This window comes from Chrysochloris asiatica, unplaced genomic scaffold (genome assembly GCF_000296735.1).
Source record: "Chrysochloris asiatica unplaced genomic scaffold, ChrAsi1.0 scaffold00141, whole genome shotgun sequence".
Lineage (NCBI taxonomy): Eukaryota > Metazoa > Chordata > Mammalia > Afrosoricida > Chrysochloridae > Chrysochloris > Chrysochloris asiatica.
This window is the reverse complement of record NW_006408659.1, coordinates 2,113,186-2,127,543: the sequence shown is the minus strand read 5'-3', so window position 1 is coordinate 2,127,543 and position 14,358 is coordinate 2,113,186. Positions and strand designations below refer to the sequence as shown.

General features: G+C 39.4%; 1 protein-coding gene across 1 annotated transcript in view; it reads left to right on the top strand.

The window, feature by feature from the left end:
* The window catches only part of PLCB4 (phospholipase C, beta 4), a 206,198-nt gene that overhangs the window by 107,448 nt on the left and 84,392 nt on the right, over window positions 1-14,358 (top strand). The window contains exons 14-17 of the mRNA XM_006870417.1: window positions 1,475-1,478; window positions 2,444-2,534; window positions 4,766-4,861; window positions 11,684-11,784. Of these exons, the coding sequence (XP_006870479.1) occupies window positions 1,475-1,478; window positions 2,444-2,534; window positions 4,766-4,861; window positions 11,684-11,784 (292 nt within the window). The remainder of the gene's footprint in view (window positions 1-1,474; window positions 1,479-2,443; window positions 2,535-4,765; window positions 4,862-11,683; window positions 11,785-14,358) is intronic.

Below are 14,358 nucleotides of genomic sequence, written 5' to 3'. Positions count from 1 at the left end.
TTCTGAGGCTGTAAATCTTTACGGGAGCAGAAAGCCTCATCTTTCTCCCGCGGAGCAGCTGGTAGTTTCAAACTGCTGACCTTGCGGTTCACAACCCAATTCGTAACCATAACACTACCAGAGCTCCTTATGGCCTGAGCATGGTGTTTTTAAAAGCATTCTAGGTAGCTCAATGAGCCCTGGTAGCATAGTGGATTACGAGCTGAACTGTTAACTGCAAGGTCAGTTGCCTCATGAAAGAAAGATGAGACTTTCTGCTCCCATAAAGATTTATAGCCTGTGAAACCCTATACAGAATCACTATTAGTCAGAATCAACTTACCGGCACACCATCAACACCACCACCACCTGGTGACTCAAATGTACATCCCAGGCTCAGAACCCACGGGAGCTATGGAAAAGACCCTAGATTTTGTGGAGTTCATTAACTTATTCTAATAGTGTACATATTGTTGTTGTTAAGTGTCATCGAGTCGGTGCTTACTCATAGAGACTTTGTATAGGGTTTCCCAGGAGCAGCTGGTGATTTGAACCACCATATTTAATTATTTTAAAAAGTTCCTCACATTCTTACAGGAATCCATAACCCTTAAATGGAAGTTACTTTGCTCCATGGGAATATTTTGTGGGATATTAGCAATGAGTTTTTTGTTTTTTCATAAGCGGGCCTATGGAAATTGAACAACTTATAGGAGACAAATGTTTTGCTTCTGTCCCTGGTTCTCATCAGTCTGCAGAAGCAGTGACTAGATGCCTTCCCTGCCCATATTCCACAGCACTGATTGTTTCTCTCCACACTGGCCTGGTTTTTAACTGTCAGAGCCTTCAATGTTTTGTGTGAGGTCAGGCTCCAGTCATTGGAGACTGCTTGCATTCACATGAAAGACAGGCCAGAAGTACTAGAAAGTTATCCTCTCCCTCCTACCCAAGCTCCCTCTCTCCTTAGGTGAGAAAAGGCTGAGCACAGGTTCTCCACTCCCTCCCAAAGTGGCCCAGCAGGGAAAGCCTCCATTGGCCCACAGTAATAGTTGCTTGGTAGCAGACCCTTCCCTTTTTTTCATTTCTTCATTCCTCTGCTGTTTTTTGCTAGGGTTGCCTCCCAAATAAACTCCTGGCATTTTAAACCCTGTCTCAGTGGCTGCTCTTAACAGTAGTCCAACTAAGAAAACCCATGATTGACTGATTGGTTTCACCAAGGCCCTGTGTTTATTATCTTAGTAGGGCCCAGGTACTGTTTTGTGGAAAGCATTCTTGAGTTGACTCACACATATTACATGATTCGCACATATTACATATTACATCAAAGGTGTTGTAAGAAGCAAAGCTAATGTAAGTGGAAGTACAATCAGCTCCCCAAACTAAGGAGCTTTTCATTTTTGGTGGGGAGGGTCACAGGACACAAATGCGAACAAACACCTAAAGTCAAAGATGGCCTATAACATGTTGAACATTTGTTGGGATCTCCAGGTTCCAGGGAGGTAGGTAGTCGATAAAGAATCAGTTATAACAGGCTGCCAGAATTCTGGCAAAATGTCGTTTTTGAAGGAAGATAGGCATGGGAATGTAATGAAAGGGACCTGATGGTGCAGTGGATTAGCTGAAGGGTTAATGATTCAAACCCACCAGCTGCTCCACAGGAGAAACATAAAGCAGTCTGCTTCTGTAAAGATTAACAGCCCCAACCCTAAGGAGCAGTTCTGTGCTATCCTAAAGGGTCTCTATGAATTTAAAATCAACACAAGGGCATTGGATTATATAATGAGGAGCATACAAATTCATTTGGACAATGAACTGGGGGAGGGGGAAATGGGTGTAAGTGGGCATTTAGATGGATGAAGACATGAGAGATGGGGAGTAGATGACTAGCTTTAAGACAGTTCTTTGTCTCAGATAATAAAGAAAAGCAAGGGACACCTCCTTTGCAGATGTAAATCCAAGTGAATAAAGCCATGGTAGTATTTAGATTTCATTGCGTATCACTGCCTTCTTTAATACCCACAAAGCCTCAGTCCCAAGTGTTGAGCTTGGACCAGCTGACTAAGCTCACAGGCATGCTATACTGGACAAACCAATACTTAGCGACATGGGACGAGTCTCTCAGCTTCTGCCTAGGAGAATCACTTCCGACCTCAGTGATCATGATTATCCCTTAGACGTCATCAAGCACTTACTTTAAGGCCTGATTTTGAGCAGTAAATCCTCCCAAAACACACTACTCCACATCTGACCCAATGATATATCTCTTTACCTCTGGAGGTTGCTTGCATTTCAAGTTTGCAGCCTTAGTCTCAGGCGGAGTTTTGGGAATGAAAATTTAAAGAACTGTTCTGAGTGCCATCTAGTGGATGTTGGATTGTATGAAGCAGGCCCGCTTGCTCATTCTGGCCTGGGAATGAACATGAAGAAACACAACTTGTCATTAACTCTTTCTGTTCTTCTCCAGCTTGAACCAGGCAGACCCTTGCCATCCCCCAATGACCTGAAAAGAAAAATACTTATCAAAAATAAACGGCTGAAACCTGAAGTGGAAAAAAGTAAGGCAAATACATACAGGCATGGCGGAAGGACCTATGTGTGATGTGTCTGGACAGTTCCGTTTTCTGGAACGAAATCACTGAGTTTTAAGGGGGGTAGCAATGTAGTTATGGTGCTATATGTGCTTTTCTTTATAAAACAAGGCTACCACATTCTCAGTTAAATTTACTTTCCACAGCAGCTCGTTTCTGCGCTGAGAAAACCACATTTATATGCCAGAGTTTATAAGGGTCGCAAGGAAAAATTGAGAAGAATATGGAAAAGGCATTTCAGAATTTATCAAGATGGAATTCACATCTTATAATTTTATATATTCAAAAGTTCTCTTAGAAATTTTCTTTTTGCAGTTTGCCCATGTAATATATGCATATCTGGTTGTTGTTGTTAAGTGTCATCGTCTCAGTTCCGACTCATAGTGAACCTGTATAGGGTTCCGGAGCAACTGGTGAATTTAACTCACCAGTCCTAACTAAATATATGCATTTGTGAGTGTGTGTATGTGTCTGAAGAGAGAGAGAAAATATGTGTTTATTTTCTCTGAGCCTATTTATTTCAATGGATTAGCGGTGTCAAATATTGTTTGTACTGTGTTTTCTCCAGGTATCCTAAAATAAAATGTAAAAGTTATATGGGAAAACTGTTTCTTTTTTTTACGAGAAGTGATGTTATTGGAAAGCTTCAAAGAAGGAAAAAATATAAGAAAATAATAATAAAATAGTTCCAAATTTTATGCATACAGACACACGTTTGCCCATATATACAAGGAACATGGATTTTAAAAGTCCATATTTTCCTTATACACACATCTTTTTAACAAGTTGTTGTTGTTGTTTGGTGCCATTGAGTTGGTTCTGACTAATAGAGACTCTGTGTACAACAGAATGAAACATTGCCCAATCCTGCGCCAACCTCACAATCGTTGCCATGATTGAGTCCATTGATGCTGCCACTTTGCCAATCCATCTCACTGGGGGTCTTCCTCTTTTTCTGTGATCCTCCACCCTACCAGACATGATATCCTTCTCCAGCAACTGGTCCCTCTTGACAACATGTCCCAAGAATGAGAAACAAAGTTTGGTTTGAGATCATGTTGAATTTTTTTCAGCCAATTAAGTATACTTGCATCCAGTAATTTATAATTCTACATAATAACTTAAATTCCATTGTGTGGAAACACTACATCCAACCCATTGCATAGAATAGAGTATAATTAACCAGTCTCAAGTGGATGGATTTTTGCTATTATAAAAACAACTATGGTAAGAATACTTGGTATTCATTTTGTATATTTAAAAATTTTTTTCCTCAGAATCATTTGGGACAATTACAATGGTTTAGCTAAAGCATTGGGTGGTACAATGGCTAAATGCTTCCTTGCTAATCTACCAATCACTCCTCAGAAGAAAAAACATAGCAGTTCGTTCATGTAAAAGATTGCAACCTAAGAAGCTGGTATAGCTCTATTCTATCACATAATTTTGCTAAGATTCAACATTGACTCATTAACACACAACAGCAGCCTAAGCATATGTACCTATTCTGATGTATCTTGTTATACATTCTCTCAGAAGAGGACCAATTAGCACTCTCAACAATAGTATACTAGAGTGCCTGCTTAAAAGCAAAACCCTTAATCTTGACTGACCATGTCTCTCTCTCTTTTTTTTTTTGTGGATCTTTAATGACTCTTCTCTTATAGGTTATCATTTGTGATTTGGCCTTACATGCCTACTCATATTTCTTTCATCTGTCTTTCCTTTTACTTATTTGAAAGAAAGTTTTTATGTATTATGGAAAATAACCCTGGTCATAGCCATTGCAGACATTTTTTTTCCTTACATTTTATTAGTCTCCACTGTGTATGCCTCTATTATATTTTCATTGCAATTGTTTATAAACCATTGCCATCCTCCAATTTTCCAAGTTATGGGCCTTGTTATCCAGCGTTTAGGTCCTTCACAATGATTGGGTTCCCCTCTCAGATCTGGTGAACAGAATTTTAGGCAAGCTACTCACATACTAGTTCTTTATCATGTGTGCATGCTGTGTGATTGTGGCATATACCTAAGAATCTGAGACCATTAGAATGGTTGGCAAAATGACTACTGCTGATCCTTAAGAATAAGGCAAATAGGTGCCTAAACTATGCATTTCCTTCCCAGTGTCCAGCTGTTATAAGTGATCTAATACTTGTCACTGACGCCTTCTTCTTGTTGGCTTTCCACAACAGAACAGCTGGAAGCTTTGAAAAGCATGATGGAAGCTGGAGAAACTGCTGCCCCAGTTAGCATCTTAGAGGATGATAATGAAGAAGAGATAGAAAATGGTGAGCTGTTTTCTTTTAAGTTGCATGTCTCTAAGATACTTTTGAAATTAAGAAAAGCATGAGTTTTTCTCAGTGACTCCTAATAGAGGTAGTCCCCAACTTACAAAGGAATTTGATTCAATGATTCTGTGTTAAAGTCAGTTGTAATCGAAGTCAAATAGCTCTTTATTGGTTTAATACATCGAACCTTGGAACATCTGAGCATGATAACCTCAGCTAATTATGTGCTATAAGATTATTTGTAGTCCGTGTTACTAATGATAAGCTATATCAAAAAACACAACAACCCACAAACCAGATCAGATGGTCCTAAGTGTAATTTGTCCTAACTCCAATATATCCTAAGTTGGGAACTGTCTGTATATAATGATTTTATTCTTCTTGTTGTTAAGTGCTTTCAAGTCACTTCCAACTCATAGTGACTATGTAAAGGGTTTCCAAGGAGTGACTGATGAGTTTGAACCGCCAACCTTAAGGATCAAACCGACTTGCAGTTCAGCGCATTATCCACACCAGAACTCTGATTTTATTCCTAGTCAGGAATATAGTCACAGATCAACCTGAATCTTTTGATATTTTTCAAGATATTTGATGTTTTTCCTTCTTGAAATTGATCTAGTCACTAAATTTCAGTTGATGTCTATTATACTTATCTATTACAGTTTTAATGAACTGCCCCAGAATTTAGAGGCTTAAAACAACACTGTTAAGGAGCACTCATAGCATAGTGGTTACGAGTCGGGCTGTTAATCTCAATGTAACAGTTCGAAACTACCAACCACTCCTTGGGAGAAAGATGAGGCTCTCTGCACCTGTAAAGATTTACAGCCCCAGAAACCCTGTACACGGTCACTATGAGTAGGAACCAACTCCACAGCTCATAACCACCACCACCAACACCATCATGAACTCCTAGTATGATTCTAGGACCAGCACTGGACTGTGAACTACAAGGTCAGCAGCTCAAATCTACCAGTGGCTCCTTGGAAACCCTTTACAGGGTCACTATGAGTCAGAACTGATCAGCAGCACTTAACAACAACATTATATCTTAAAACTACTCATCTGTCACTTTGTTATGCTGTAGTTGCTACAAAGCACCTCTTTAAAGTGTCAAAAAGCAAAGATAGCACTTAGAGGATTAAAGTGTGCCTGACCCAAGCCATGGTATTTTCAGTTACCTCATGTGAAAGCTGTACAATGAATAAGGAAGATTGAAGAAAAATTTAATTATGGTGTTGGTGAAGAATATTGAATATAGCATGGACTGCCAGGAGAATGAACAAATTTGTGTTGCTAGAAATATAGCGAGAATACTCCTTAGAAGTGAGGCTGGCAAGACTTTGTCTCATGTACTTTGGACAGGTTATCAGGAGGGACCAGCCCCTGGCCAAGGATTTTGTACCTGGAAAAGTAGAGGGCCAATAAAAACTTTTAAAAAAAGGAAGACCCTCAACAAGAGGAACTAACACAGTGGCCTCAACAGTGGGCTCCAAAATTGCAAGGATTATGAGGATGGCATGGGACCAGGCAGTGTTTAGTTCTGCCACACATAGGATCATTATGAGTTAGAACCAATTCAATGGCACCTAACAACAACCTTACCTCTGATAGTTCTTTGGGTCATCTGAACATCCCTGGATTTCTCATGCAGTTGCCACCTGATAGCATGAGGGGCTGGAGTCATCTGAAAGTTCAGTTGGGCCTGTTGTCCATGATGGCCCACTCAATTCTGGCTGTCTGCTCAAAACTTAGCTAAATCTACCTACTGAATCACTCACAAGTGGCCTCTTCAAGTGGTTTTGGCTTCTTCTAACATGGTGGTTTGGTTTTGAGATGAAACATATCCCAAGAACCAATATTCCAAGAACGAAACTATGTAAGAGCGATGACTAGAGCTAACACAGCATCACTTTCTCCATATTTTATTCCTCAAAGAAGTTTCAGTCCCACCTCAGTTCAAGGGAGTGGCCAAGTGTCAGGTCACATTGCATAAGAGCTCATGTTGTTGTTGTTAAATGCCATTGAGTCAGTTCTGACTCATCGCAACCCTGAATAGGGTTTCCAAGCAGTACCTGGTGAGTTTGAACCACTAACTGTGTGGCTCAAACCAACCTTGCAGTCCAGTGCTTTATCTTACAGTGCCACAGCAGGACTTCTGAGCACGTAGGAAGGAAGGTATTATTACAGTTGTGTTTGGAAAATAGGCTCTGAGAGACATTATTTCACATTTTTGCAAATAAAGAGGTTAGTGTAAAGTATTAAAAGAAATATATTTCAAAAGATCAATAAAATGTTCCCGAATGTTAAATAAAATCAGTTCCTTAACCTAGATTTCATAGTTGATCATTTTAAAATGTAAGGATTTACTAGATCTGTAGTCCAATCCGGACTGGACAGCAAGGTTTGAACCACAAGGTCAGTAATTCAAATTCACCAGATGCTTCTTGGAAACCCTACACAGGATCACTATGAGTCGGAAACAACTCGATGGCACTTAACAACAACATAGTCCAATCAAAGGAACCCTGGCAATGCAATGGTTAAGTATGCAACCACTAACTGAGAAAGGTCCGCCATTCAAAGCCACCAGCCACTACATAAGAGAAAGATGTGACAGTCTGGTTCTGTAAAGATTGTTGTTGTTGTAAGGTGCCATCAAGTTGGTTCTGACTCAAATCAACCCTGTATAGGGTTTCCAGTAGGGTTTCCAAGGAGCAGCTGGTGGGTTTGAACTACTGACCTTGCAGTTAGCAGTCCAGGGCTTATCCTACAACACCACATCAGTACTTCAACCTGGAAAAGCCTATGGGGCAGTTCTGTTCTGTCCAATAGGGTGTCTGTGAGCTGGAATCAACTGGATGGCAAAGGGTTTTGGTGGGCTTATAGGCTAGCAAAACAAACTGTAGAAATAATGGAATATGTTACCAAGAAAACAATAATAGCATTCATAAAAATAATGCAACTACAGCCATTGTTGTCCCAACTGTAGATTCTGTACTTTATATCGTATCTCATCTCGTACATAAATGCAGTAGATGTTACACTCATTTGTCAGATGAGGAACCCGAAGCTCAGATAGGGAATAGAATTAGTACATGGCCCAACAACTGCCATACAGTGGTGCTAAGAGGTAATAGAATACAAGTATACAAAATAGTTATTAAAGATACTCTTAAAAGATAAAAATAGTAAGTGGCGAAAACCAACAATGTAAAGTTTCTAAAATATGGTAATCTAAAATGAGTCACTGATTCACTTATCCTTAATGTACTCTCCAACCTTGTGCACATGTCTGTTCATTGTTCTGATAGGCAGAAAAACGTGTTACTAGTGATTCTCATGTTATTTAAAAATATACTTGGGTTTTTTTTTGGTTTTTTTTGTACTAAATGTTAACAGAAATCGTCATACAGGATGGTAATCAGGAGAGGCAGGAATGATCCATCTGGATTTCTCTTGAAGTACACAGAGGCTTTTGCTATTCCAGTTAATGTGGTTGGTTCTTAGGTTCTGTCATCAATTGTTGCTGTTTTTAAGTTCCATCGTGTCAGTCTCGACCCCATAGTGACCCTGTCTAGGGTTTCTGAGGAGCAGCTGGTCAGCTTGAACCACTGACCTTGCAGTTCAAACCAACTTTGCCATCCAGCACATTAACCCACAGTGCCACACCAGGACTCTGTCAGCAATATTTAGTGTTAATTCTGGTCTACCAGTTGGCTGTGATTCTGCTGTTGCAATAACATGATCTAGGTATACATGAATGATTCTAGTCTCTGATTTAAATACACCAACATAGTAGACCAAAGAAAACCAAGCATAGTTCAAAAGGACCTGCTTGGAGGTTGTAGAAAATAGGTTTTCAGTTGGTAGAAATCACATGCCCAGTTGTTCATTCAGGTTTAGATTCAGAAGGACATGTGGCTCCCAGAACTATGAGGCAACCAGTGGGAAACACTGTATTAGTTATCTAGTGCTACTATACCAGAGATACCACAAATGGATAGCTTTAACAGCTTTTACTCTCCCTGAGTTTAGAAAACTAAAAGTCTGAATTCAGAGTATCAGCTCTGGGGAAAGGTCCTTGTCTCCTGTCAGCATCTATAGACCCAGCATTCCTGGGAGATCTGCATGTGTCTTAGCATCATCTTCCTCTGGATCTAGGAGCTTCACAGTGCAGGGTCCAAAGGATGCACTTCACTCCAGCTCTTCTTTCTTGGTGGCAGTGAGGCCCTCTTTCTTGGCTCACTTCTCTTGCCTTTTATTTCTCAAAAAAGATTGGCTCAAAATACAACCTAATCCTGTAGATTGCATTCAACATCATTACAGTCAAAAGAGGTGAGGGTTTACAATACATTGGGTAATTACACCAGATCAGGACTGATCATGTCAGATCTCATCATATATGGAGGGGATAACTACATCTTAACTGCTAAATGGCCGAGAGTCCTGCCCAGCCAAGTTGAAACAAAACCTTTACTGTCACAAACAAATACCAAAAGTTGTACACATTTGTAGGTATGTCAACATATAAAAGCAAACTCAAGAGATGATAAAATTCATCCATGCAACTCTTTTGAAGGACCTATTAAGTCCCTGCAGGATAATGTGCTGGACTGCAAGATCAGTTTAAACAACAAGGTTGGCGGTTCAAACCCACCAGCTGCTACTCGGAAACTCTATACAGGGTCGCTATGGATTGGAATTGACTCAACAGCACTTAACAACAACATTAATTCCCTGGAGTCCAATTATTTGGGACATACCTGTTGCCTTCACGTTGTTTACATCTGCCTAAAAAAGAAGACTAGACATAAATGAAATGGAAATATAATCGTGATGGTGGGAGCTTTCAAAATCTTGGTTACCAACCAGAGGAAGGCAACCTAGCATTATGGAAAAGGCATTTTGCTAAAAATCACATTTCTGAATCTTTTCCCTCATCTATAAAATGAGGATATGCTGTTGTTATGTTCGTGGAGTCGGTTCTGACTCATAGCGACCCTGTACAGGGTTTTCGAGGCTGTAAATCTTTATGGGAATAGAAAGCCTCATCTTTCTCCTGCGGAACAGCTGGTAGTTTCAAACTGCTGACCCTGAGGTTAGCAGCCCGATTCGTAACCACTACGCTACCAGAGCTCCTTAGCAGCGCCATAGGACTACATTATTTTAAGACCTTGTTCAGCTGTACAAATCATATTCCTACCCAAGACTTTTATGACTTACTTTTCGTTTCTTGGTTTCTTTGCCCATTCTTTTCCCATTATTATAATAGTACCTAAGGTAGCTCTGGTAGCGTAGTGGTTATGAATCGGGCTGCAAGCCTCAATGTCAGCAGTTCGAAACTACCAGCCGCTCCGCGGGAGAAAGATGAGGCGGTCTGCTCCCGTAAAGATTTACAGCCTCAGAAACCCTGTGTAGGGTCGCTATGAGTCGGAACCGACTCCATGGCACATCACAACAACAACAACAAATACTATAGTGGAGTCCTGGTGTGGCGCTGTAGGTTAATGCACCAGACTGCAAAGCCGTCTGCAAGGTCAGCAGTTCAAGCTCACCAGCTGTTCCTTGGAAACCCTATACAGGGACGCTGTGGATCGGAACCAACTTGACGGCACTTACCAACAACAACAATACTATAGTAGTCCCTCAAGAAGTTTCTAATGTAAGATGCTGTCAGTTGAAACGAAGAAAAATGCTTCCAATAAACTGTAAAATGCTATAAAGTGAAGGACATATTACAATGTCAGAAAAATTATAATAGGGAGGCTTGGGGATGAAGCTTAGAATTAGCAAAATCATTTTCCTTCACTCTCATTTGTACATATTCATTGTGAACATTTTAAATATGCATTGAAAAATATCTCTAAATTTCATGACTCTTCTCATCTCCCTATGAGTTCATACTCGAACATTATTTTTCTTTTCTTTTTAATCGTAAGATTTCTTCATGTCCTGTGTTGTACCACGTTTGCCTCAACGTGAGCCCTATGGGGGTTTCCTGCTGCTGGCTAGTTTTAGGCAAATTCCTTACCTGAAGGTATATGGGAATGGTGTAATTTCAGATCCCACTCTTTTTCCAGTGGGTGATGTTTTCCACCAACAGCCTTGGGTGGGTCCCAGGGTTCTGGTTTCATTCTTGGATCAGTGCACTGTGTGGTTCTGTGTTTCCTATCACAGTCTGGACCATGCTTCTTGGACACTAACTTTATTTAGTACCTCGTTTTCAGCTCTCTTCCTAGCATGAGTCTGAGAATTTAATTCAGAATTTTGTAAACCTTAAGGCAGGTTTGACAAATGGTTTACAGGAACAATACAATCCTTCTCGGGTCTTTTCTTTTTCTATAACAATCTCCAGTCCCCAAGACTTTCTGTTAATAGTATTTAAGTAGACATATTATATCATTTTTTAAATTTTCAGATGGTATTTGCTTTTTTTATATGTCATTCTTATTTACTGTCAAAGTATCCTTTTATGAGTCACATTAGTCTGAAGTGTTTGAGACTTTCCTTCTTAGGGCTAGTAGTATGCTGAGCTGGAAAGAAAATCTACTCCTTAATAAAAAAATTATTAATCATAAGTATATCCAACATGCTAGATGGAGAAGAAATAGAAAAACAATTTGTAATCCTTGACCTTGAGTAGTTAAGAATTTATTTAGTGAGAAGTTTACTTGAAAAAAATTGTGTATTTACGTGTTGGTATTTTCTTTTAGCACCTCTTCCTTCTAAAAGTGCTTATGTTCTATCCACGATTACAGACAAGTCTGACTGGTTGCCAACAATTTGGCTTCATAGATTTAACTTTTGTCTTCTATGCAGCTGACCAAGAGGAGGAAGCTCACCCCGAATTCAAATTTGGAAATGAACTTTCTGCTGATGACTTGGTTCACAAGGAAGCTGTTGCAAATAGTGTCAAAAAGGTCAGAGTCTTTGTGTCCCTTTTCTGTTATGATTCTCAAGAGATAGCAGTAGCTAGTAAATGAATTTCTGGAAATATGATGACCTCAAAAGAAGAAGTGACCCCTTCTGAATTGCTTGGAAGGACACAAGTCTCTTAGTAGGGACTGGACTTGACATCTGAACTTGAGTGGCCCACAAGAAAATGAAAGGACATTTCAATTACTCATTAATCATGTCCAGCCTTGACCACTACCATATGCCAGTGTCCTTTAAATGTTTTTACCATTGATAGAATTACTAAAGGTGAGTAGGAAGATCACAACAGCAAATACCCCAATAGCAAAGGTTAGCCTATTGAAGCCATCAGGAAAATGATTCCTAAATATCCCAAGTCAAGTCCTTTTTAGCCAGTCCTGGTAGGCTAATGCGTCAGACTGCAAAGTTGTTTGAAATGCAAGGTCAGTGGTTCAAGCTCACCAGCTGCTCCTTGGAAACCCTGTACAGGGTCGCTGTGGGTCGGAATCGACTCAATGGTACTTAACAATAACAACAACCTGAAGTCCTGGTGTGGCGCTGTAAGATAAGCACTGAACTGCTAGCCACAAGGTTGGTGGTTCAAACCCACCAGCTGCTCCTCAGAAATCCGGTATAGAGTTGCTATGAGTCAGACCTGACTCGACAGCACTTAACAACATCAACAACACCAGTTATATATCAACTTCCTAATACAAAGTGGCGCATTAACCCACAGTGCCAGACTGCAAAACCCATTTGAACTGGAAGGTCGGCAGTTCAAGCTCACCAGTGGCTCCTCAGAAACCCTATACAGGGTCTCTATAGGTCGGAACTGACTCAACAGCACTTAACAACAACAGCAATAGAGAGTGGTGGTAGTGGTGTGCCGTGGAGTCGGTTCTGACTCACAGTGACCCTTTATAGGGTTTCTGAGGCTGTAAATCTTTACAGGAGCAGAAAAGTCTCCTTTCTCCCACAGAATAGATGGTAGTTTGGAACTGCTGACCCTGAGGCTAGCAACCTGACTCATAACCACTACACTACCAAAGCTCCTTAATATAAACTAGACAAGAAAATATTTCCATCTCTCAATCAAGAAAAATACTATTGTGTATCTCCTGTGTGCCAGATATAGTCTAGACAATGATGATCTAGAAAAATCAAAATAAACTTGCTTTCTGCCCTCATGCAATTTATAGTCTAGTGGGATTTTAGGGGAAGAGGAGAGGGAACAAACAACAAACAAGTAAGCAATCAAATAATTATATAATGACAATTTTAGATAAATGCTAAATGAAAATAAAAACAAGTGCTAATAAAATGGAGAATAATGAGGTGGAGGGAATAAGGAAGCCAGGACCCAACGAAAAAGAGCTGGCAGCCATGCACAGAGGAGGATAAATAATTTTCCATGCAGAGGGGCCATATATTTGTTTCCTAGGGCTTGGGAACCAAATACCACAGAGCAGTTCAGAACTGACTCAAAGACACTTAAACAGTTATATTCTGTGGTCTCATGTTAACTGATAACATCTTCAATGACTCTTATTTCAAGATCATATTCATAGATACAGGAAGTTAGACCCTCAACATGTCTTTTGGGGGATAAAATTCAATCCATAGCAAACACCACCATGTACTTATATAAATATTTATATCTATAACTAGTAAATTTGGTATGTTGCCTTTTAGAGATGTAAACATTATTTTCCTTTCTTAATTTAGGTTTCAGATGATCTTGAACATGAAAACAACAAAAAGGTAGCAAAATAATTGCCTAATATGTTTATTTTCATTACATGACACCTGTAGTTGACCCTCAAATATTGAACATTTGTACCACGTGTTGTTGTTACTTTTTTTTCAACCATGAGATGTCAGGCTTAATTATAAGAGTCTTCAAGAAAAAGTTGTCATCACAGTGACACAATGACTAAGTCCTGATAAAATCACCAAATGAGGCCAGATGAATCAAAGGCCTAGACCTGTATCATGAGTGATTTTCCTATAAATAGCTGTTAATGAAGTCAGGCATTTTCTTAGGTAGAACTAGAGATTTCATTCTTAGACTAGAGCTACATAATCTATTAAGATACTTAATTAGAAAATAAAATGGGCTATCAGACACAACCCCTACCCTTATTTGAGGAATCAGGACATATTTCCCTCCCCCCCCCACAAAAAAACAATAATTTTTTCCCCAAAGTTACATTATTTAATTACTTACCTCAGAGTTTTATTGTTGAAATGCATTTGTTTATGGAGAGTGGCCAGATTGTTAACAATTAAGACAAACAAGTGATCCACCCTTTTTTTTTTCCACCTCCAGAATTGACTAGTGTGACTAAGAAGTTTACATATCTGTAGTCAATCTATATAGGAAATTTAGCTCTTCAAAATTCTCTACAACATGTTGATCACTTTGGAATACTTCATATATTTTTGTCAATTTTGTTGAATTTTTTTTGCTAATTTACAAAGAAATGAGCTAAAAGGTTTTTTTTGTTTTGTTTTCCTTTTCCTCAATGAAAAATAATATAATTTTAATGTGTCCTATGGAGTGTTGTTGTGGCACTATA